Genomic DNA, 22,799 nt, shown 5'->3' with positions numbered 1-22,799 from the left:
TCGAAGAGTCTTTTGCCTGCCCCCTGCACCGTGTGTGTTTAAAGTGTCCGATGTCGTTCCCAATTGGGGTGGCGAGGGATTTTTTTAGTACTTTCTTGTCGGATCCAAGAGACCAAGAGATGGTTAATAAGCCGCCCCTATCCGGCATATCCCGTGCCACCCGGCCAGCAACCATGTCACCACTTTGCTCACCTGCATATACCTTACCTCCTGGTACCTGCTTGATGACTTGCGATGAGCGGCCCCATCAGAAATAGCAATCATCGTGACTCGTCAAGAACGTTTAAGAATTCCGTATTCCGCCAGGAGATACCTTCGACAGATATCACACCCCACTTTGGCTGCTCACTTGACAAGGCGACTTATCAACAAAACTATTGTGTACCACCAAGCTTCATACTATAACAACCTAGAAGCCACCGCTCATACATATATTTCTAGCCCGCTTTGACTCATCATTCAACCAACCCACCTACACCACCAACCCTACCCCTATACACACCCACAGCCACAATGCCACCATTAACCATCACCGTCGGCGTCCTAGCCCTCCAAGGCGGCGTAGTAGAGCACATCGCCCTCCTCAACCGCGCCTCGGCAAACTACCCATCCGTAACCTTCCACTTCCTCGAAGTCCGCACACCCGAGCAACTCTCCCTCTGCGACGCCCTCATCATCCCCGGAGGCGAATCCACAACCATGGCCATCGTCGCCCGCCGCCTCGGCCTCTTGGAGCCACTAAGGGAGTTTGTCAAAATCAACAACAAGCCCGTCTGGGGGACTTGCGCCGGACTTGTAATGCTAGCGGAGGAGGCCTCTGCCACGAAGCAAGGCGGGCAGGAACTCATTGGTGGGTTGGACGTGAGAGTGCTGAGGAACAAATTCGGGACGCAGGTGCAGTCGTTTGTGGCGGATTTGAACTTGGATTTCTTGGGGGAGGGGGAAGGACCGTTTAGGGGGGTTTTTATCAGGGCGCCGGTGGTGGAGGAGGTGATTGATGGGGATGGGAGGGTCAAGGTTTTGGGGACGGTGAAGAAGCCTGGGGAGGAGGAGGATATTGTTGCTGTGAGGCAGGGGAATGTTTTTGGGACGAGTTTTCACCCCGAGTTGACGGGGGATGTGAGGGTGCATGCTTGGTGGTTGGGGAATGTGGTTGAGGCTTTGGGACAGGGAGGGGAGGGTAAGGGGTTGGTGGTGGGGAAGGGGAAGGGTGATGCTGGGAAGGTTTATTGAAAGGGGCTTTGCATTTGGTTATAGAGTTGGAGTTTAAACATGACTTCTGACATACGTGTCAAACGAGCCATGATTCAGGCATGATTACGTAGATCAATGCATATAGAGGCTGGGTCCTCCTAACATGGGCAATTTATCCCATGGATATTGGCGCGTGGATCTCGGCGCCTGAGTTGAGGTGGAATTGGGCGGCTAGGATTTTTAAGGCAGACATGGCCTCTCTATCTACCTAAATATCTCTCATATTCACCTCTGTTCTCCGCCATGTGCATAACCGCACTTGACAGACCGCATAGTTCCCACCAAAATTTTCGTCACATGTTGAATATCTAGGCAGGTACCACCCAAAAGTTTGAGCAGGTACATTGAAATCTGAATCAACCATTTCCCGTCACATGTTTGGTAGGCGAGAAGCAAACAGCAGTGACGAGGGGTGGGTGTTGACGGGCAGGTGCCAGGTGGTTAGGTGACAGGTAGTTGGTTCCCTTCGCCAGCAGACCGTCGGGTCTGCTGGCTCCGTTTTTGGTTCTGCACCTTCTCCTGTAGATCTCCTCGTGCTGTCGCTCTCTCCAAATGTCAAGGTGCTATCTCGGATTGCTCAAAGTTCAACCTGCCTGTCTTGCCACTGGCTCCCATCGTTTCTTATCCCGCTCATACTCTTTAGTAACAAGAGCAACCATGTCAACCACTCCCACTTCGAAAGAGTACAAAACATTTTTGGACGTTGTCAATGCCCGTGACAAGTGCGTGTTTGCTTCCAAGAAATATGGACATAGCTAACATCTTGATCGGTTGCCAGTTTCCCCATCCTGCAGTGGGGTCTCCAGGTGTATATCGATTCTATCGATAGGTTTTACCATCTTGTCATTCCGCCGGCTGATCAAACTGTTAGGCTTGTCATCCCCTCGGTTGTCTCTGCCTTTCGTGGTCTCCAAGGTCGGAAGCTCGACGAGCCCAGCAGGCCAAGGACCTTAGCGCTTGTCGATGGCACCGACGCCGCGTCGAGGACAGCCATTGTCGAGAAGACTCTGCACAAATTCTGCGACGAGAAGATGCTTGCCATTCTGTCACGCTGGTGCAACGAGTTGAAGCCCATCTATGGGTCCAGTGGCGAGCTTCCCTTCAAGGTCGATCGTGCTGCCGCACCCCTTCTCGGTGTCGTCTCGTATGGGATTCACCGGACAGCCTTCACTTGCAGTGACGACGGTCATATCAAGCTGTGGGTGAAGAAACGCTCACAGTCCACTGCATTCTATCCCGGCCACCTCGACAATACTGTAGCTAGCTCGACTATACCCGATGGCCAACTGCCTCTAGAAGTGGCGATCCTTGTAGCGGGAGAGGAAGCGACCCTTCCTGAAGATCTTGTGCGCTCCAGAACCAAGTCATGCGAAATGTGACGTATATGCATCTGCACAATGCCCTTGCTATCGGCGAGGTCGGTCTTGTTTAGCCACAGGTTGAGTACTTGTTTGAGCTCGAACTGCCGGGTGGGGCTGAACCTAAGCCATGCGATCACAAGGTGGAGTGGTTCAAGCTTTTTGATGCGGAAGAACTCATAGAGAGCATCTTACAAGGCAATCATACGTTGCTCTCGAAGCTCAGATCATATGTTAATCATCTGGACATCCAGGTCACGTCAAACCGGGCTACGCTATGGTTGCTCTAAACTTTATCATCCAGCATGGGCTTCTGGATGGTCAAAATGAGCCGGACTTTGTGGAGAGTACCACAAGGCTTCATCGCACGCTCGAGTTGCCTGTCAAGCGATTAAACCCTTCCCTAGACTAGCCTGACATGAGATACATTGTGTTGACGACGGCTTTTGCCATGTATCACTCCTCGAAGTAAACTATGAACTAGGTAATTACCTGGCTTGAAGCCTCAGCTTCCAGGCTCTGGGGATCAGCCCTGGCAGACGCTTCATAAGTAATTGATGTGCTGCTGATCTCTTCTCAGTTAAAACTCATGTTAATGGTGATGGTAGGAAATTGCTAACGTGACTGGCAGAAGGCTGCCTTGTAGCGGCCAACAGTCCTGGAAGAAAGCTACCAGGCTACCCTTCATCAAACGTAATCTGCTCCTTTTGAGGAAGACACGACCTACAGAGGCACCAAATAAGACAACAGCCTTCAGAGTAAGCTCAGCTGCGATAAATTCTCCCGCTTTGAAAATTCTTCCCAGAACAACGCAATCGGTCGGGTGGGTTTTGCTCTCCCCGTCCCACCACACACAATGACTCCCACTTCGTCTCCCAGGGCGACGCCTCTCATACCAGAGGAAGACATCCTCTCAAAGGTCCTCCTCGCCATTCAAATGGCGCATCTACACTCATCGTTCCGTGGTGGCGACTCGAGAAGAGAAAAGATGGGATGCTAGTCCGACATTACGCGGATGCGAAAAGCGAGGTCCTGAGTTACCAGCAAGCACTGGCCCAAACGGTTGCATGCGCAGAGTGGTATGAAGCTGAGATATTGTACACGAGCTACTGTCAGTGTGGTGACATACCTTTCTGTTTAAACCACGGTAAGAATAGCCCTTCACATATCGCAGTAAAGCTCTGATGTGACTAATTGGACGCGCAGCTGCCGACTTTAAGGTGGCGCGGATGTGCTTGCTCGAGTATCTGGACTCAATCCAGTTCTACATGAACAGGTTCTTCATTGAAATCGACAAGGCGGTTGCTAAGAAGCAAGAGGAGTTCGATGACGTCTGGAGGAAGGAACTTCTGCACCTCGTCAGTGTTGCATTGTGAGTTGACGATGACCGTTGCAGACCTTGACATTTTACTAACCAGCCCATAGCTACAACATACTGGTAATGTCATTATGGACATTGTCCTTTCCACTGCTCACAACTCACTTTCACTTCTTCGTCACGCCAGTCATCTACGCATTCTTGTACTTTGTGGCTCACGACCTCCTGGGCGCGAGCTGGAAAACTCTTTGGGCCACAATTTGCACCATAGCCTCGAAGGATTCACCGCTCCAGCGGGAACTTACGCACTTGGAAAAAGGCCTAAACGATGATCGTGAGGACTGGAATGTGAAGAAGAATTCCATGACCAAAACACATGCGAAGTTGATGGTAATGGTCCAGCAAGGTATGTACTGTGGGGAACTTTACGGAGAGATGCATTCTTTTGGGTTGCAGACCAGCGTCTGGAAATATCTGCCTCCGAGGCTGAGCCGGCTTTTGTTTGGGGATGAAGAGACAGCGAGGTTTATGGACTCGGTGGATTTTGACTGGGGGGCTCTCTACAAGTGAGGATTCAGCCGGCTGGTGGGAACCGCACTCAACATAATGCAGTGATTTTAAAGGGTCATAACTGGCATATCGGAGAATGAACTAGGGGAATTGCGATAAAGAGACAAGCTTGGGAAGATATAGACGGGTCTCCTATCTAGATAAGTACCTAACGAAATGCATTATCCTTTCAGGACTTTAAAGTCCCTTGATGACCAGCCGTGATGGGCGCAATGATCCACTGGCATATATGAGGTGTTGACTTTCTCACGCGTGCCCAAACAACCTGTTTTATTATTTTCTCTTCATCAGTCCTTAGTAAGCTTATATTACAATGTTTTTTCCCAAATGGACCTAGGCCGTTCCTGTATGAGCTAGAAAGCTCAAACTGGCGTCTATCGTGCTTAAGAATACTGCATGGTCCTCACTGCTTAAAAAAATCACCCCTCAGTCGCGTTGATCCTTTCCTGCACCAGCCAATAGCTGATATGAGGCTCCTTCCCCTCCCTCAACTCCCTATCCCAATCCTCCAACGACTTTTCAAACACCTCCTCTGATATCTCGGGGGTGAAGCCGAAGCCACCAGAATCCTCGTCATCTTCCTCGCCATCACCTCCGTCACCGTCCCCGTCGGTCGATACTACACTGGGCTCTTCAGAACGACCACATCTCTGCTGCCTTTCATACCCCTTACTCCCCGGCACCACACGCTCGTATATTTCCTTTGCGCGCTGCTGTTGCCCCTTGAACGTGCGCCACCGCTCCGTGCTCTCCTCATCATTGTAACTCAACTCCACGAGACCGTTCCAATGGTTGTATGCCAGGTGAACGTAGAACCGGTGGAGGGCGCGGGCATTGTCGCCATTGTTGCGCTGACCGAGGAAGGAAAGCGGTTCGATGATACTGCCATGTCACAGGTTAACCCAACAGCAGGCCACGCCACATGTGGGGCGCAGGGCGTCCCCAGCCAATCATTAAGGAAGTCGGGGAACAACCAATCAGGGTTAGGCAAAAGTGCTATGGCGCCAAGGCTCACGAGCAGTCTGCAGGATGCAAGATGCTAAGGATGATCGGAGGCATAGCACGACGAGCACGTTGCTGGATGCAATGTGCTAGGGGTGATCGGGGCCGTAGCAGGGCGAGCACCTCACGGTCCCGGGGTCTATATATACGGAGGAACTGGCTGGTGTAGATAGACAGTTCCGCAGTATGCAATTACAAGTTACAATCGTTGGTATTTAGACTGTTGTGATTGAGACAAGCCATTTGTTGTACACTGTTTAGCTGTACCGAACCAGGATTGTTCAGAAGTGCCTTCAACCAGTATCCCTTTCAGAGGTTCTGGATAGGGGTTCGTCACACGCTATCGGCGTTTTAGACTATTCTAGGGCTGTCCTATTTAGAATCTCAACGTACTATACAGAGTATAGAATCTTTACATTAAGTATAAAATATTTTCGATACATATTTCTGTCGGAATATTAACTAATGCTCCTCGCCAGGCTCATCTACTGAAACTCATTATCCGAGGTGAAAAAGCCGCGCGAAAGTCTTGGAGAAGCTGAGAACCAGATTTCGTAATCCTAAGGCTGGTTAAGCCAGAGCATTGTGGAATTATTTTGCCGGAATAGAGTAGATATTCATGCGTACTTCAGATGGTGTTCGGCACGCCGGAGCTCGACAGATAAGTCCGGCCGCCCGGATCCTACATACAAACCCTCCTACTCCCGTCAGTGCCCATCCATCCTTCACGAGTGCACCCCCCACGCCTCACCTTCCGCTAACATCCATCTCCCCAAGCATGTCGTTGACGACCGCGATCTTGATGGAGCCTGTATATTACTACCGAACCAAAATGGGGTTAGCCTTCGGGCGGCCCAACACGTCGTGCCGAAACACACCTTAGGTAGCTGAGCTCCCGGGGTAGACAGGTCCCTCGTCACCACTCTGCTTTCCATGGGCCATCGTGCCGGAAGGTCGTAATCCGTCCCTAGCCGTATAGAGATTCGTTGAATAAATGGCCTTACCACTCAAGCCTTGAAGTCGCTGATTTTCGGGGGGCGAAGGGATGGAGGCCATAGGTGTTTTGTGTTGTGCCGAGGGATGGATATGATCGCTGCCGTACAGAGTATGAGTGTCGTTTATTGGGAGAGGGCGGGCCCTTTTCCCGTTTGTGATTCCGGCCCTGCAAGGAATTTCGGCAGCCACCCTACACCTGGATGAGATTACAAGAAGCGTCGAAGTGTGCATCTCCGCCTCCGCATTTGGACCCCCTGGAGCGAAGAAGCAGATCCTCGACATGGTCCAATCCTTACTCCGGAGGGTTTACCCTTCGCCCCTTGACCGCAGGGTCCGCGTGGGGTTCTGTTCCAAGTTCCACTGCTTGCCTACGGCTATACCTTCGTCAGCCAACAATAACGGCGAGATTTGTACGGGAGCTAGAGCATGGGGCTAAGGTCGACCAGCATCTCCGGCCACTCCAAGGAGTTGCTCCCTTGGCGCTCTCCTCGTGGAACTCCCGTCCTGTTGTCTCCTGCTGGAAGACGTGGACGCCATTGGCGTAGCGCAACGATGGTCCGACTCTTCTGCGTGATATTTAAGCAATCAGAAGGTGACATAGCTGTGGCGGTAGGAGCGGCCGCCTCTGTCGTTATTCTTGGAGCCTGGCGGCGAGAGGGTAGATGCAAAACCTGATACGGCCCTGCAGCCTAGTGATGTACGACTCCAATCTGCTGCAAGACATTGCCAGGCGTGTCTTACACTTTACTCAAGGCAATGCAAAACTATACTATAGCGTAAAGCTTTTGTTCCTAAATATCACGCGTAGGTCTCTCTCAAAACGAACATCATAATGGCCAATGGCTGACTGTGGACCGCAACTTCAGCATCCGGATTATATTGTCCAGGTCTTCTTATACGCGGCTTGCATGTCGAGAGAACACCGTTGGACCAACACAATCTTGGGGAAATGCAGGAGGTGGAGCCTCGACCTAATGATTTCTCTCTGGGCTCGATCTTGTGCACCAAAAAGGAATGGGCCGATGACAGACCCGAGGAAACTATGTAGCAGGTTTCCTCTGTCAAGGATGCTGGGGGGTTGCTGGCCGCCGGTTTTACTGCAGAGTGTTGATCTTCACCGCGCCGACTCTCTACGGAGGCGAAAGCGGACGAGGAAAGCAAAAGCAGGCGAGGAAAAGCGAAAGCAGGGCAGAGGAAGCTACATGGCAGTTGCCACTTTCCGGCCGGAGCGCGGACCTTTGAACCTACTGTCTGGGAGGGCATCCAAAGAGGATCCAAAGGAAATGCAACGAGGGCAGAAATCACTCGCCAGAATGGCCGCACTTGGTGACCCGATGGCCCCTCACACACGCCTCGCAAGCCCACTTCTCTCCTCTGATGAGCATGGCTGCCAATTTCCCAGTTCGTCGCAGCCGTAAGAGGGCAGGTAGTAGGACAGGGCAGGACCGAAGAAAAGATGATAACAGGAAAGGTCAAGTTGCTGGTGCTCCAGAGCAAAGCTTAGCTGATGGCGGCCGAGGGACGGGGAGGTCGACGTACGAATGGAGAACTAGGAAGAGAGCACAGCGAGGAGAGTGGATGCTTTTTGATAATGGCGCCCCGGCGTAGGCCAAAAAGCGCTATATGAGAGGATTGAGAAACTGAGGATGGCAGTCAACCTTCCCACAGCCAGACGCCGCGCTGGGTGCAGGCTCAGGGGTAAAGACATCCTGCCCATGCCCGTTGAGTGGGGCATTCGCGAGCCAGAATTGGCTCGGCGGCAAGGATGCTGGTCCAAGGAGATGATGAATGGTGTATATATGCCAGTACAAGAGACAATTGTTCCATCTTTGTTGTATACCCTTTGGGAGACAAATAACATAGCACCCCAATGCTGACAATCGAGGCCAAAATACCATGCTGCTAAAGCGGGAAAATAGCCATCTATGTGAATGATAGAGCCTATGGTGGAGCAGAACTGATTTTAAAAGGAACAGCAAGGGATCCGTCAGCCTGTAGGTACTGCTCGACGCCGTAACGGCGGCAAAAACGTCTAGGGAAACGGGTAGGTGTGTTTCTCACAAGTAGATGCTTTGACAGATCAACTTACGACCACCAATAGTTACCTGTTGCGCAGGTCTGGAAGCACCTGAAATACCGCTCCATGTTCTCTCTCCCTTGAGCACTATGCTCCGTCTCCGCAAGAGCTATCAAACTGTTGCCTGCTCGGTCTATGCTGTCCCCAATGGTGCGCAATGTATTGACCAAACTGTCGACAACGGTGTCCAAGTCTGCACCAGTCTCGTTCATGACGATGGGACTGGATAATGAAGTGATATTAACACTTTCGTTTCTGCCACATATTGACGTCGGGAAAGCCCTCCGCCGCCCGGGAAACCACAGCTCTGATAAAGCCAGAAACGGCTTTTATCATTTTGCCTGTGTAGGCAGTGCCTTTGCTGGAACCAGAAACAGCTTCTACGTTTTGAGTTAGGCAACACGTCATGCCATGCATCGTGCCTAAAGGCACCTTGAAGTTCCTTGAGAGCTAAGCTGGAGCGACGTTGCCCGTCAAATATTGAGTGGCTTGCTTTTGTAACTCATTTGACCTCCAAAAAGCTAAAAATATCCAGTGGCCCAGAAACCTAAGGGACCTGCTGGTGACCATGCCACAGGAACAGCCCGCCCCTCCGCTCGTTCAAGTCCCACTGACAGTGCCTGACCGCGACTTGTGCCGTCTCCGCGTCAGCGCCGCACAATAGATTACATCCAAGACCAACCAGCCGGTGCCAGTGCCATATGCTGTCCTTTACCATTGAACCCGGGCGTCTGAGACAGCGCCACTCTGTCCCGCGACGCCTCAAGCACCCTTCTTTCCCAATCCTTCGTGAGCTTACCGTAATAGTGCGCCCACAACCGGGGGAGGAGATGGACGTCCTGAACACAGTAGCGCCTGATTTCCTCATTGAGAGGCCGCTCATTGAACACCTGGTAACTGCCCCCACGTTCGGGCGCAAAAAGTCTGGTGCCTCGCTCCTTGGTCGTCATCCAGGAACTCCGCACCGACGTGCTCAGAGAGGCATCGCGCTCAATGCAGCGGGCCAGCCCGCAGACGACTCTCCGCGAATACGTGCGCGTAGCGAGCTCCATCAGCTGCAGGTCCTGGACGCCTGCGAGACGGATCTGGAAGTGGCTAAATAGCGCATCTGAGTCGTTACGGACGTCGAAGAAGACCTTAGGGATCGTCTCTGACTCCAAAATGTCCTTGAAGGTACGGCCCGTGGTTGAACTGAGGGTGGAGAACGCCTTTTCACCGAGGATGTGGACGTCGATGAGGTAGGCCCTGCGACGAGGCAGAACGTAGATTTGAAGAATGGATATAGTGCCATGTCTAGAAAGGTAAACTCCCTCGAGGTCGATGTACAGCGAGGGAGGCGTGTTGGGCTGGCCATCAAGGATATCCACGAGGGCGGACATAGCCGTAGCAGTGTCGATGAGGTCGCCAGAATCCGGGTTGTTGGTACCCGTGTTCTCCGTGGGTATCGGTAGGTTTGCCCCGACGTTCGGATTCTGAACAGAAGTCGACATGTTTCCCGGCCTCAAGAGATATAGATGTTAGTAACGGGTTATCATTCTGATGGGTGGATAAGGCTGACATACGTGTGATGAATGCTCCGTAGGGCTGTTGTCAAGCGCAAATAAGTCTTGACTGAATAAAACACGAAGACAGATGTGTCGGAGATCCCCAGTGAAGGGCATTACACCAGTTATAAGCCCGTTACCACAGAGGCCGGCCGGGATATTCATGAACGGCATCCCCCTCGACTCGAGACGTGGAGTCGTAATCCTCTGACCCATGGAATGTGTCTTGCAGCACCGGTGTGTCTCATGTCCGTTTGTCACTGCAGCGTCCCGGCTATTTTCAACGCTAACAGGTTAAGTAGGAAGCTGTAAGAAACAGATAAGCCAACAAATCGATGGGCCTCATCATAATCACTGTGTTGGAGGGTATCAGCTGTTTAGCTCAAGTTTGTCTGCGACGGCCCGTAAGCCAACCCGTCTGCCCCCTCGGCGAATGGGCAGTATCCCTCGACAATGACACCGTTGGTGAACCTTGAATATGCCCTGCCTTCGGGAACCTTTTCTGGACCTTAACACGTGGCAGTGATTCAGCCAACCAGCAATTGCGATCCAATGATACCAATCTTGACCATCGCTCTCCGTTTGCTGCTATTCCTCGGCCATGATCTGCAGACTCTCTGCGCCTCGTTTGATACGAATCGGGGCAACGGCTGCGAGCTCTGGGTGCTTGGAGGGCTCAAATATTTCGCCGGGATCAGAGGTATCGGCCATGATGGCGACAAACCGACAGACCTTTCTTCAAGAATTGAAGTCAATAGAAGTGAACTGCGATGTCAATGATGTCAAGTTCTCAATTTCCCGCAGCGTGGATGAAAAGTGCCTAGCACTGTTTGCTACGCGGGAGTCTGCATCTAGAGCTTGGAACAACTTGAAAGCCGGATCTCTGACCGTGTTTGGAACGTATTCCCTCGCGAAAGCTCGTCTCCATCACCTGCACAAACAGCTTGTCGGCTTCCTTCCACCGGCCCCGGTTCCAAAGTATCGACGATAGGTTGCCCATGCTCGTCAGCGTAGCTAGGTGATCGGCCCCAAGCTTAGTCTTGCGAGTCTCCATTACCTTCACAAACAGCTTCTCAGCCCCCTCCCACTAACCTTGGTCCTTAAAGACTAAAGTAAGTATTAATGTATTTACTAAAGTTATTTGTCACAACCCTGGGGTATGGACGAGAATAACGATTGGTTGTGGAACCACGGGAGCAGGGGCCAATCGGGGAAACACCCAGGAGAGCCAATCACAGGGAGGGACGGTGATCAGTGCGATCAGAGCACTGATCAGACTGAGCAGGCCAGGCCGGGGTGATCAGTGTGATCAGGACACTGATCAGGCTGAGCGTAAGTGATCAGTATACTCGGGACACTGATCAGAGGAATCACGGCTAGGAAAAGAAGTCTATATATACGGAGGAACTGGCTGGTGTAGATAGACAGTTCCGCAGTATGCAATTCACAATTGTATTCACGGTATCTTGTGTTTACGTTGAGACATCTTGTTGTGCACTGTTTAGCTGCACCGAACCAATTGTCAGAAGTTACCTTCAACCCGTATCCCTTTCAGAGGTTCTGTACAGGGGTTCGTCACATTATTACATCCTCCTTTCCTAACTTTTTCTCGCAAACCTTCCTCACTTTACTAAGTTTCTATTATATAATATCATACCTTCCTTACAATTATATATATTAACGTTTATTATATAAAAAAGTTATTTATATATCGACTATATTATTATTTTATCGGCAATTAAGAATTACTTAAATGTATATAAAGAGAATTTAATAAATACCTTAATTTTTATATACTTCCGTTAAAAATAATGCTGCTATTTACTCGATATATTATTATTTAAATATCTCCTACTTTCTAAATACTTTTAACTAACGTTATATCTTTATCGATAATTATATAAGGTTATATATCTTTAATTTATTTCTTATTTTATGTAACGAACCCCTGTATAGAACCTCTGAAAGGAATACGGGTTGAAGGTAACTTCTGACAATTTGTAACGAACCTCTGTACAGAACCTCTAAAAGGGATACGGGTTAAAGGTAACTTTTGACAATTGGTTCGGTGCAGCTAAATAGTGCACAACAAGATGTCTCGATGTAAATACAAGATGCCGTGAATATAAGTTTGAATTGCATAATGCGGAACTGTTTATCTACACTAGCTAGTTCCTCCGTATATATAGTCCTTGTGCTAAGCCGTGATTAGTCTCCTAAGGCCACTGATCACCTCGGCTCAGTCTGCTCAGTGCCCTGATCACACTGATCACCTCTGCTCAGTCTGCTCAGTGCCCTGATCACACTGATCACTCTGCCTTCACTGTGATTGGCTCCCCTTATTCCCGTGGCCCCACAACCGTCCTGTACCAGGGTTGTGACACAATTGGTTCGGTGCAGCTAAACAGTGCACAACAAGATGTCTCAATGTAAACACAAGATACCGTAAATATAATTGTAAATTGCATACTGCGGAACTGTCTAGCCATACCAGCCAGTTCCTCCGTATATATAGACCTTGATTCTCCCCGATTATGGTGATCATTCCGCTCTTCCCCAATGATTATAATGATCGCTATGATCCTTCTCTGGTTCCTTATTGGTTGTATTTCCGTGATTACTGTACTTCCCAGTCTTATTGCCCATGATCGCCCAGACCGTCGCGACCTTATTCTGATTGGCTGGTGACCTTGCACTGCTCCACCGTTCCCGATGTTAAGGTTGTGACATTTTATTTATGACGATAAAATAATAATCCTTTAATATTATTATATTATCTTCGAGCTTATTATCTATATCGTAGTACTTAGCATTATCTATATTATTATCTATGTTATTATGTATATGTGACGAACTTCTATCCAGAACCTCTCAAAGAAACACTAGTTGAAGGTCCTTTTAAATAATCCTGGTTCGGTATAATTAAACAGTGTATAATAATAGCTTATCTTAATCATAATAGTTAAAATATTACGATTATAATTTATAATTATATACTACGGAACTATTTATTTACACTGAAATGGTGAGAAAACACACAAAACAACCACAACACCACAAATATACCCTCAGTAGGCCTCTGAATGAACACACCTGCGTGACAGTGGCTCGCTCGCAGGCCACATAATAAGCACCGGATTGGCCTGATCAGAGGGCCAGAATTGCCTGCACGCGTGCAAGGCACAAAATATGAAGAAAATAAAAGTGTCACAACCCTGGTACACGACGGGTTGTGGGGCTACGGAAGCAGGGACCAATCGGGAGAACGCATAAGAGAGCCAATCACAGTAAAGGACGATTGATCAGTGCGCTCAGGGCACTGAGCAGACCGAGCAGGGTGATCAGTATGCTCGGGGCACTGAGCAGACTGAGCAGAGGTGATCAGAGGGCTTGGGACACTGAGCACGGCTTGGCACAAGGTCTATATATACGGAGGAACTGGCTGGTGTAGATAGACAGTTCCGCAGTATGCAATTACAAGTCACAATCGTTGGTATCTAGACTGTTGTGATTGAGACAAGCCATTTGTTGTACACTGTTTAGCTGTACCGAACCAGGATTGTTCAGAAGTGCCTTCAACCAGTATCCCTTTCAGAGGTTCTGGATAGGGGTTCGTCACAGAGGGCTCTTCTTTCTCGGCATTGTAGAAGGCACAGTAGAGGCGAAAATGTAAGGCCGATAACGATAACGTGTGTAAAGAAAGGTTTTGCGGTAGTAATATACGGGGTAGCAAGGACACGGGGGGATGGGAAAGAAAAGTTGTGCGGTAGGTGGTAGGATGGATGGAATGGCCTCTTCATATAGCCAGAACTGGAAGAAGAAAAGTTGTGCAGTAGGTAGGTAGGGAGTGACGGATTTTATTATGTCAAAATGGCTACCACGACCCAGAGTCCCTTAAAACGGAGAGCAATACGCTAGCGAGCCCATTTCTTAGTCCTCGTTTTGGTGGAGGAGTTGTTTGGGGGTCCCAAAATGTGATCCTCCCCATCCGGCCCCATTTTCGTCCCTGTAGGAGAGGGAGGCTCCAAACTTGGACTATGAGGGCGTCGCGTAAAGTTGTCGTTTTTGGAGAATGGCGAGCGTAGGGTGAGCGTAGGGTGAGCGTAGGGTGAGCGGAGGTGAGCTAAAGGTGAGCCGAAGGTGAAGTGAGCCTGATTTTGGGCTAACCGTTTTCGGAAGAGACACAAAAAGTTTTAGAGACCGACTACCCAGGTATCTGAGAAACTCTCCATTATCCAAAAAGACAAAAACATTGACCCCATCAAATCACACCATCGCCTTCCACCACATCCAATCTCAACACAGGTTCGTGGGCGCTTTCCCAGTGCGTTTGGTGTAAAGGGAGCTCATGGCGTCAATAACAGGCTGGTGGGTTTTGAGCGCTTTCATCTCTTTGGAGAGATTGCGATCATCCCCGGCCGTGCCCTTGTACACTCGCTCCATGAGGAGGTCAATTTTGGTCTGGAAGTGCTCCCAAGTCGTCTTATTGTTCGGATCATTCTGTGTTTTCTCAAAGTCCAAAGCTTTGAAGGTCTTCCCTGCGAAGCTTGTGCCGGTGTGGTAATGCCACTCGATCGGTTCCAGCTGGGGCTTGATCGCCTGTCCTTTGCTATCCATCTTGTAAACCATGTCGCTCCTATCATTCGGGAACAACTTTCTCATCTCTTCCTCCATCTTGCTGAGCTGGTATGCCTTGCGCAGCTTGATGATGTTTTCCATGAGAGGCATGAGATTCGGGCCGATGAGGTTTGCCTCTATTTTTTGCGGATGGTTAGCCGGTATATTCTGGACCCGCGTTTGCACTTCCGAGATGAATTTGCCGTAATTGATCTGATACAAGCCGACGTAGCCAGAACCCTTCATCTGATTGGTTTTCCGGTCGTAATACTGCAAAATCTTCTCTGATGAGAGTAGTTCGTTGACGGTGCCGTCCATATCTGGAGCTTGGGCATATGCTTTGATGACATCTTCTATCTTGCTCTTGTCTGTGTACCAGTTGGTTGGAAGGTCTTTGGGAAGATGGTTCGACAGGGCGGGTTTGCCATCGTTCTTGCCTCCAGAGATGAAAGTGATGAACTGGCAGGGTTCCAAAGTTAGGTAGGGCGAATAAAAGACACTGCAGGACACTGGAATATCCTTACCTCATCCAAGTTGCAAGGCCTGCCCTTTCCTACTGCACAATCTTTGGCAATGCTGTACCGGGTAGGATCAAAACCAGGGGGCCGTGAAAGTTCTTCTAAACGGTACAACATGTAGGCAAAGACACGCTCAGCAGCGTGAGCGTACTTTGACTCTGGCCCCGCCATGGCCTGGCAGACCAGAAAGGCTAGGAGCAGGAGCCATGGGGGAAACGATAGGCGGGACCGCATGGCGGCTGTAGCAAAGGTGATGGGAAAGAAAACGAAAGTGAAGTGAGTGGCGATGGTTCAAAGAACCTGGAAAACGAATGACAATGAAGGCAGCCGCACCAAAGGGGCGATGGTGTCAACGGAACAAAGAAGGAAAGGGATGAGCGAGACAGAGCCCTTTCAAGAGTGTCTCGCAGGCACATCCGTCAGAGTGGATCACGGTTCGAAAACTGCATCTATATTTGGTGAGTGTGATGGGCAACGTAGTGTCGCATTGGTCCGCGGCTAGTTCTAACTTCCGGGAATCTTGATTCGGCCGAGGATGCAAAACAGTCCAGCCTCATCTTGATCTAGACATCCGACATTTGACCTCCTGGGTAGCGATTTAACCAGCAGCAAAAGCACTGGATGTGGAGCGAGATGGGGTGATATTTTGTCAGTCTTTGGGAATTAAAGAGTTCCAGACCACGCAAAACTCCGACGATTGTAAATGCCGTCGGGGTTTTGCTATGGACCTGTGAGCCCCTGAAGCAAGACCCCGGAGCGCCCACTACGCGATTGGCCGAAGAGGTCCTGGTAGATCGAATGCTGCAAAGAAGGTGGCAATAGGCATCCTTCAAAAAAGATTAGTGTAATGCTTAGACTTTTCTAGGGCTGACGTATAGTTACATCGTGGTTTCTCAGATCCAGCAATCGTGGATTCGGAAAATTGGCATTGTGATTAAGCCTTGGCATCCATGAGCAAAGCTTGACATGCGGCATCAAGACCAGCCATGGCAAAAGTTCAACAGGTGGTTCAGAACCATGGATATATTGGGCGGTGCCCGTGTCGTGAAGCTTCGCCAATTGTAGGTCTCTGTCTGTACTTGTTGAAACAGGACTGGGCCAGACACCTGTTGTCATTCTTTTTGTCAGTCATTTTATCACTCTTTTACTTTTGTTTTTTTATTTGCTGGGAGCAATCATGTTGTTACCTGTGGCCCTCGCCCTTTTGGGCGTCAAGGTGCCGATGGTGGTCGCCCTAAGGATTTGAAATACCTCAGTACTTTGAGATTTCTGGGCTCCCCATGGACTCTGAGAGCTTTCCGATCGTCGATGCAGCAGCGCGAACCACAGCCAGATCTGTCTGACCCCAAGGCAGTTGAAAAGCTCGAACAACAGTGGTTGGAAGCAGCACAACGCATTCCCACTGAGCTCATCAATCGATGCCCTGTGGCATGCAGTAGCGCTGGGAGCGACTCTCTCAAGTGGGACGTGTACCCACACGTTGCGCGCATGGCCAAGTGTGAAAAGACTGTGCTGTTTGAAATGCCTGTGTTCTCTGAGATCAAGACAGACATGACACCAGTTGGGTTGCGTGTCTGGTAAGTTAGCTCCCGTCCTCCCTTGTGTTGTGGACGACAGAATATAACTGACCCCTGGTTCTAGCACGGCTGATCTTACCGGGGCGGGCCGAGGGTCCAAGAGATCTCTTGACAACGACGGTGAATGCGCACCAGTCTTCCAAGTTGAGACTTCAACGTCACTTCGTCTGGCGTTGACGGGCGGGCAAAAGGCGCCGGACAAGGCCGCAGCCGGGGTTGTGTCTTCAATGCAGCAAATTTCCAACCACCTGGAAAGCATTGTGCCCTCGTGTGGCAAGAACAAGGTCGCCTTCGCCCACTCTGGGACTGTCGTCGTCGGCCTGTATGTGGGCGCCCAGGCCCACCGCCAGGGCCTTGCTGGAGATGCCCTTGACCGCCTGCTTGCTCGGGTGGAAACGGAGGGGTTCTCGGATAACCTCATTGGTGAGGTGTGCGAGTCCGGGTACAGTGCCGACTATGTTGTCGGTGTAGTTGTCCATACGGGGAACGACGCAGCCTCGAAGGTTCAGCAGGCTATCCGCGCATGGAGCGAGGGTTCCTGCCTCGCCGCGGGTTCATCCAGCCAGGCGGTGGGCGAGACTATCAGACTGCTCGTGCCTGCCCCATCAACCCCTTCCGTAGCTTCTTCTTCCTCGAACCACACAACCGCTTCCTCGTCGAACTTCACCGCCCAGAGCCGTATGCACCGCGCGCGTGACAGTGGCTCCATGTTTCGCGGGCTCGCCGGCCGACAGGAGTACTGTTCCAACGTGAAGCAGGTGGTTGCCGGCAACACCTGCGAGACGATTGCCGACAAGCGCTGCACCATTTCCCTGGATCGATTCCTCTCCTACAACCCTGGCATCGACTGCAAGAACCTGTGGGTTGGCCAGAATGTTTGTTGCACAGAGGGGGCCACGCCACCTCCCGCTCCCCTCGTACCCGCTCCTGATCCCTACTGTACCAACTGGAAAACTGTCCAGGCAGGCCAGACATGCGAATACATGGCCGACAAGCGCTGTACCGTTTCCCTCTCCACCTTCAAATCTCGCAACCCTCACCTCGACTGCAACAACCTCAAAGTCGGAACCACGTTCTGCTGCAACGCGGGCCGAGTCCCCCCCGAGAACGAGTGCTCCAACTCCAAGACTGTGGTGGCTGGCAATACCTGTCTCCAAATTGCCGACAAACGTTGCACCATTTCCATCGCCAAGTTCGTCGAGTACAACCCCCAGCTCAACTGCCAGGACGACAACGGTCTGAAGATAGGCGAACCCTTTTGCTGCAATTACGGCAGGGTTCCTCCCCCAGGGCCGCCACCTAACGCCGATGGCACATGCAAGACCGCCGTTGTTGCTGAGGGGGACGGCTGTGATAAGCTGGCAACCAAGTGCGGTATTGCAGGAGATTACATCACCCAGTTCAATCCCCAGTCTGGCTTCTGTGCGAACCTCGCTGAAGGGCAGACGTACTGCTGTGGTCGTGGGTCTCTTCCAGATTTGCGCCCCAAGAAGAATGCCGACGGGAGTTGCTTCGACTACACCATCCAACCCCTTGACAGCTGCAACAAGACCGCCATCCGTCACCAGCTCACCCAGGCTGATCTCTTCAAGTTCAACAAGAACACATATGGCTGGAATGGGTGTGACAATCTTCAAGTCAACTTGAAGATCTGTCTGAGTGAAGGGACCCCCCCTATGCCGACTGTAGACGAGACCGCTGTGTGTGGCCCGACAGTTCTCGGCACGAAACGACCGGCCAACAATAGTGCCCTCGCGGACCTCAACCCGTGCCCCCTCAACGTCTGTTGCAATCATTGGGGACAGTGTGGCATGACCCATGAGTTCTGCAGCATCACCAAATCTGTCACTGGAAACCCGGGCACTACCACGTGCGTTTCAAACTGCGGCAACGAAATCATCAAGAGCTCCCCTCCAGCCGATCAGATGCGTATCGCATACTTTGAAGCCTGGAATGGCAACCGGCCATGCCTACGAATGAACGTGAACCAGATCGACACCTCCAGATATACCCACATCCACTTCGCTTTCGCTGAAGTTTCTCCTTCATTCGAGGTTGTGATTTCTCATGTGCAAGACGAGTGGGACCGGTTTATGACCATGACAGACGTCAAAAAAATCATTTCATTCGGCGGCTGGGATTTTAGCGTCAAGGAGGGCACCTACAGAATCCTGCGCGACGCTGTCAAACCAGCCAACCGTGAGGTCTTTCGCAAGAATGTTGTCGACTTTGTCAACAAGTACAACTTGGACGGCGTTGATTTGGATTGGGAGTATCCTGGAGCTCCAGACAACATGCCCACCGCTGGTGATCCGGTGGAGGGGCTCGACTACTCGACCTGGCTTAAGAGCGTTCGCAGCACCCTTCCATCCAGCAAAACTGTGTCTTTTGCCGCCCCGGCCTCATACTGGTACCTCAAGGCCTTTCCCATCTCGACAATGGCCAGTTACATCGATTATGTCGTGTATATGACCTATGATCTCCATGGTATGTGCTCTCTGTTTTATTTCCATTCCACGCTAACAATATGACAGGCCAGTGGGACGTTGGAAACAAGTACGCCATTGACGGCTGCGAGGCTGGCAACTGCCTGCGATCGCACGTCAACATCACCGAGACAAGGGCTGCGTTGAGCATGATTACCAAGGCGGGCATGCCTTCCAACAAGGTCGTCGTTGGCGTAACCAGCTACGGGAGGTCGTTTCGAATGGCGGAAAAGGACTGCGTCGATCCCCTGTGCACTTTCACGGGCGACAGGGAAAACTCAGAGGCAGCGCCCGGCAAATGCACTGGGACGAGAGGATACATCTCCAACGCTGAGATCGAATCAATCATCGAGACCAACCCTTCAGCAATCTCCTATCATCACGATGGTACCGACTATCTCGTCTACAACGACTACGAATGGGTGGCCTACATGTCGGAGCAGACCAAAGCCCAGCGTGAGAGGTATTACGAGAGCTTGAACATGCGTGGGAGCACAGACTGGGCCGTTGATCTGCAGTCGTTTGACACTGATCAGTGGTATGGAGTGGTTGATCCTTTGGAAGGTCTCGAGCCCGAAGACATCGACCTGCTTTTCCCAAATGACTGTCCCGAGCGGAATTTCAAGACCCTCGAGGAAATCGAGAAGGCCAAAGATGTGGACGCCCACTGCACAGGGGGTTACATAATCGAGGCTTTGGCCAACATGTTGGAAAAAGCCGTGTCCGACTACGACGCCATCATGAAGACCGACTACGACAAGAAATTTGGGTACTTCGCGAAGGCAGTCAAAGAGAGCTGGGCCGCCAAACTGCGCGAATTTTACTACGACAGCAAGGTCAACAACGACGACTGGTACAATTGTTACAAGGTCGGCGGCAGCACCAAGGTCAGCTGCCCGCCCAAGGCGTCACAGACCACCTCTGTCCGGATGGAGGTCAAGAACCAGAAGGCGTTCGCCGATCATCTCATGAAGGAATTCAGCATTGATTACGCCGATACCATGGCCGGGACTGTGAATCTGAATCTCATTCCTTCTGGCTGCGTCGGCACGAGTCCAGGGAACAATTATGGCAACATTTGTGGTGCGCTGCCCAACCCTGTCGGCACAGAAGCGATTGGCGTCCGGCTTCTTCGTGAGGACCTTGAGATCCCGAACCCAAAGAAGGAAGTTGGACAGTCGCTAGAGAATTTGCGCAAGCTGCCCAAGCATCTCCGCAGCATCGTCAAGCTGCATCGGCTGGGTGCCCTTCACTACGAAACCGACCTTGCAGACGTCATCGACACCACGGCGCCCAGCGTCTTCATGGTGCAGGAGTCGGTGGATGCCATGAAGAAGGCTTATGAGATCGGGGAGGATGTCGAGGAGGAAGAGAAGAAGAGGAAGCAGAAGGATATCATTATGTGGGTGCTGTCGGCCATTCTCTTCATTTTGCCTGGAGCAGGTCAGGCCCTCGCCGGGTTCACGCGCATTGCCATGATTGGCCGTATTGCCAGCATCACGGCGTCCACTGGCGGTGTCGCGATGAGTGCGTATGAGATTGCCAGCGATCCAGAAAATCTGGTTTTGGGCATCTTCATGCTCCTTGTGGATTTGGTCCCTGGCGTTGGGTCGCTCAAGTCTACATGGAAACAGGGCGGCGCCATGCGGGGCAAGATGACGCAGGCGGATATTGACAAGATGGGGCCTCTTGTCAAGAATGGGTTGCAGCAGATTGATAATATTAGGCAGGTGTGCCGGCGGAGGTGATTTGTTGGATGATAGTTTTGGAATAAGAGTGGATGGTTGGTTTGGTGTGAGCTAGGTGAATGAGTGGTGACACAGTCTCCAACGTGACATCTTTTTCTTTGTATATCGAGTAAATAAAAACACCAAGTACATACCTCGTCGTGACCTCTTGTTGACGACTCGCTTACTTTGCAACATGGTGCTTTGCTCGCTTGACATTGGACTGCAAGACAAACATGCTTTCAGGCGCGTCAAGTTTCGAGGAGCAAGGTTTATGTCATTGATGAAAGTGATGAAAGTGTATGGCATTACTCATAGCCGACAATAAACCTCGCTAGACAGCGGGTCCCCGTTTCATGACGGCCTCGCCGGACTCACACAGAATTACAAAATCTATATCAGACCTCCAATCTTGTCCCGTTCTACAAATTTTCCACCTCATCATCATCACTCTCCAGATCCGGATCCGGTACGTGCATCCCCTCCGGCAACGCAGGCATCTGCTGCACACTCACCGGCGGCGGCGGCGGCGGCTGATGCTGCTGAGGAATAATAGTATAAGGCACATTACTAGGCAACCCCTGCTGCGCAGCCAGCTGCGCCGCCTTCCTCTCCTCCTCCCTCTTCATTTTCGCCAACATATTCCTCACATCACTCTTCTTGACATACTGATACTTCTCCCCAAAGCTAATCCTAATCCCAATCGTCAGCTGCCTCAGCGGTCACTGCGCCTCCCGGTGCATAATCATCAGCCACCTCGCCCCATCCGGCTCAATCTTTCTGAACTGCGCCGGCACGCTCACACCGGGTTCGCCGGTGAACGGCTCGTGGTTGTGCTCTGCGCACTGGACGACGACGTGCCACTTGTCGTCGTAGGGGTGGGCCTTTTCCTGCACGGCCTTCATGCGCATGGGGCAGCCGGTCTTGGTGGCAGCGGGTGTTAGCGGATGCCTTTGGAGTGGGCAGGCTGTCAGTGTACTGTTGCCCGCCCTTATGGGCGCCAGGCAGCATGGTTTGTCAGCTGGCTGGTTAGTTTGCCCTTTCTTGCAGTTCTGCTGGTTTGAGGGAGGAGCCGATGACGACTCGCGTAGCCTTGGGTGCGGGCGAAGGATTTGACGTCGGTGAGGAGGGTGGTGAAGTCGGGGTAGAGGCGGTCTTGTGGGGGGTGGGAGGATGGGACATTTGGAAGTTGGGGCGGGGGGGGTTTCGAGACGGGGGTTGGGGTTGGGTTTGGGGGTGGGGTTGAAGGGATTGGTGGACTTGTTGGAGAGGGTGTTGTTGTTGTTGTTGCATGTGATTCTGCTGGGGGAGTTGGGCCTGGTGGGTGAATTGCTGCTGCATGTATTGCCCTTGGGCGTGGGAGTTGGGTTGGTGAGCCATAATGACATGAGGTGGTGGTGTTGATGGCCTTGTCAATTGATGCAAAGTGGTGAGTGTGAGGAGGTTGAGTTGCGACGTTGAAATTGGCTTTGCACGTGCAATCTGGCTATTTGGACTAACTGTTGTGGATAAATTGCGGCCGCGCCTCGCCTTGGCTGCCTGAAACTGCGGCTGATTGGCAGCTGCCAACCGCCCTACACGCTTGTCTCATCAACATGCTCCCACAAGGCTGAGCACGAACCTTGCCCACTGTTGGAATTGGAATTTTTCCATTGTCAGGGACAGCACAAATTGGTTGATGAAATCTCGGTTTGGGAAGATTAGTTAGTATACCATTCTATTCTTCACAGCTGACTTGCCTAGAAACTATGTTTT

The 22,799-nt window shown here is 51.3% G+C and overlaps 9 protein-coding genes across 9 annotated transcripts; 4 read left to right on the top strand and 5 right to left on the bottom strand.

Annotated features, from left to right (window-relative positions):
- Positions 1 to 513: 513 nt before the first annotated feature.
- PODANS_6_8350 (uncharacterized protein) lies at positions 514 to 1,233 on the top strand (the record flags this gene model as incomplete). The annotated part of the gene is made up of 1 exon (XM_003437191.1): positions 514 to 1,233. One exon carries the CDS (start codon positions 514 to 516, stop codon positions 1,231 to 1,233), a length of 720 nt encoding a protein of 239 aa, XP_003437239.1.
- Positions 1,234 to 2,285: 1,052 nt separating this feature from the next.
- Positions 2,286 to 3,024, top strand: PODANS_6_8340 (uncharacterized protein; the record flags this gene model as incomplete). Its single annotated transcript, XM_003437190.1, has 3 exons — positions 2,286 to 2,617; positions 2,693 to 2,760; positions 2,867 to 3,024. 3 exons carry the CDS (start codon positions 2,286 to 2,288, stop codon positions 3,022 to 3,024), a joined length of 558 nt encoding a protein of 185 aa, XP_003437238.1.
- An 856-nt stretch (positions 3,025 to 3,880) lies between these two features.
- PODANS_6_8335 (uncharacterized protein) lies at positions 3,881 to 4,500 on the top strand (the record flags this gene model as incomplete). The annotated part of the gene is made up of 2 exons (XM_003437189.1): positions 3,881 to 3,984; positions 4,038 to 4,500. 2 exons carry the CDS (start codon positions 3,881 to 3,883, stop codon positions 4,498 to 4,500), a joined length of 567 nt encoding a protein of 188 aa, XP_003437237.1.
- Positions 4,501 to 4,919: 419 nt separating this feature from the next.
- PODANS_6_8332 (uncharacterized protein) lies at positions 4,920 to 5,389 on the bottom strand (the record flags this gene model as incomplete). Its single annotated transcript, XM_003437188.1, has 2 exons — positions 4,920 to 5,351; positions 5,384 to 5,389. The coding sequence occupies 2 exons, from the start codon at positions 5,387 to 5,389 to the stop codon at positions 4,920 to 4,922; spliced, it is 438 nt and encodes a 145-aa protein (XP_003437236.1).
- A 3,851-nt stretch (positions 5,390 to 9,240) lies between these two features.
- On the bottom strand, positions 9,241 to 10,065 carry PODANS_6_8330 (uncharacterized protein; the record flags this gene model as incomplete). The annotated part of the gene is made up of 1 exon (XM_003437187.1): positions 9,241 to 10,065. The coding sequence occupies one exon, from the start codon at positions 10,063 to 10,065 to the stop codon at positions 9,241 to 9,243; it is 825 nt and encodes a 274-aa protein (XP_003437235.1).
- Positions 10,066 to 10,939: 874 nt separating this feature from the next.
- PODANS_6_8320 (uncharacterized protein) lies at positions 10,940 to 11,206 on the bottom strand (the record flags this gene model as incomplete). Its single annotated transcript, XM_003437186.1, has 1 exon — positions 10,940 to 11,206. A coding segment is annotated over one exon (267 nt), but the record flags the coding sequence as incomplete, so codon positions are not given.
- Positions 11,207 to 14,415: 3,209 nt separating this feature from the next.
- Positions 14,416 to 15,054, bottom strand: PODANS_6_8310 (uncharacterized protein; the record flags this gene model as incomplete). Its single annotated transcript, XM_003437185.1, has 1 exon — positions 14,416 to 15,054. The coding sequence occupies one exon, from the start codon at positions 15,052 to 15,054 to the stop codon at positions 14,416 to 14,418; it is 639 nt and encodes a 212-aa protein (XP_003437233.1).
- A 2,004-nt stretch (positions 15,055 to 17,058) lies between these two features.
- PODANS_6_8300 (uncharacterized protein) lies at positions 17,059 to 21,065 on the top strand (the record flags this gene model as incomplete). Its single annotated transcript, XM_003437184.1, has 2 exons — positions 17,059 to 19,318; positions 19,366 to 21,065. The coding sequence occupies 2 exons, from the start codon at positions 17,059 to 17,061 to the stop codon at positions 21,063 to 21,065; spliced, it is 3,960 nt and encodes a 1,319-aa protein (XP_003437232.1).
- A 401-nt stretch (positions 21,066 to 21,466) lies between these two features.
- Positions 21,467 to 22,432, bottom strand: PODANS_6_8290 (uncharacterized protein; the record flags this gene model as incomplete). Its single annotated transcript, XM_003437183.1, has 2 exons — positions 21,467 to 21,731; positions 21,771 to 22,432. The coding sequence occupies 2 exons, from the start codon at positions 22,430 to 22,432 to the stop codon at positions 21,467 to 21,469; spliced, it is 927 nt and encodes a 308-aa protein (XP_003437231.1).
- Between the last annotated feature and the right edge of the window lie 367 nt (positions 22,433 to 22,799).

Source organism: Podospora anserina, chromosome 6 (assembly GCF_000226545.1).
Source record: "Podospora anserina S mat+ genomic DNA chromosome 6, supercontig 4".
Lineage (NCBI taxonomy): Eukaryota > Fungi > Ascomycota > Sordariomycetes > Sordariales > Podosporaceae > Podospora > Podospora anserina.
The sequence above is the reverse complement of the archived record's forward strand: the minus strand, read 5'-3'. Positions and strand labels throughout refer to the sequence as shown.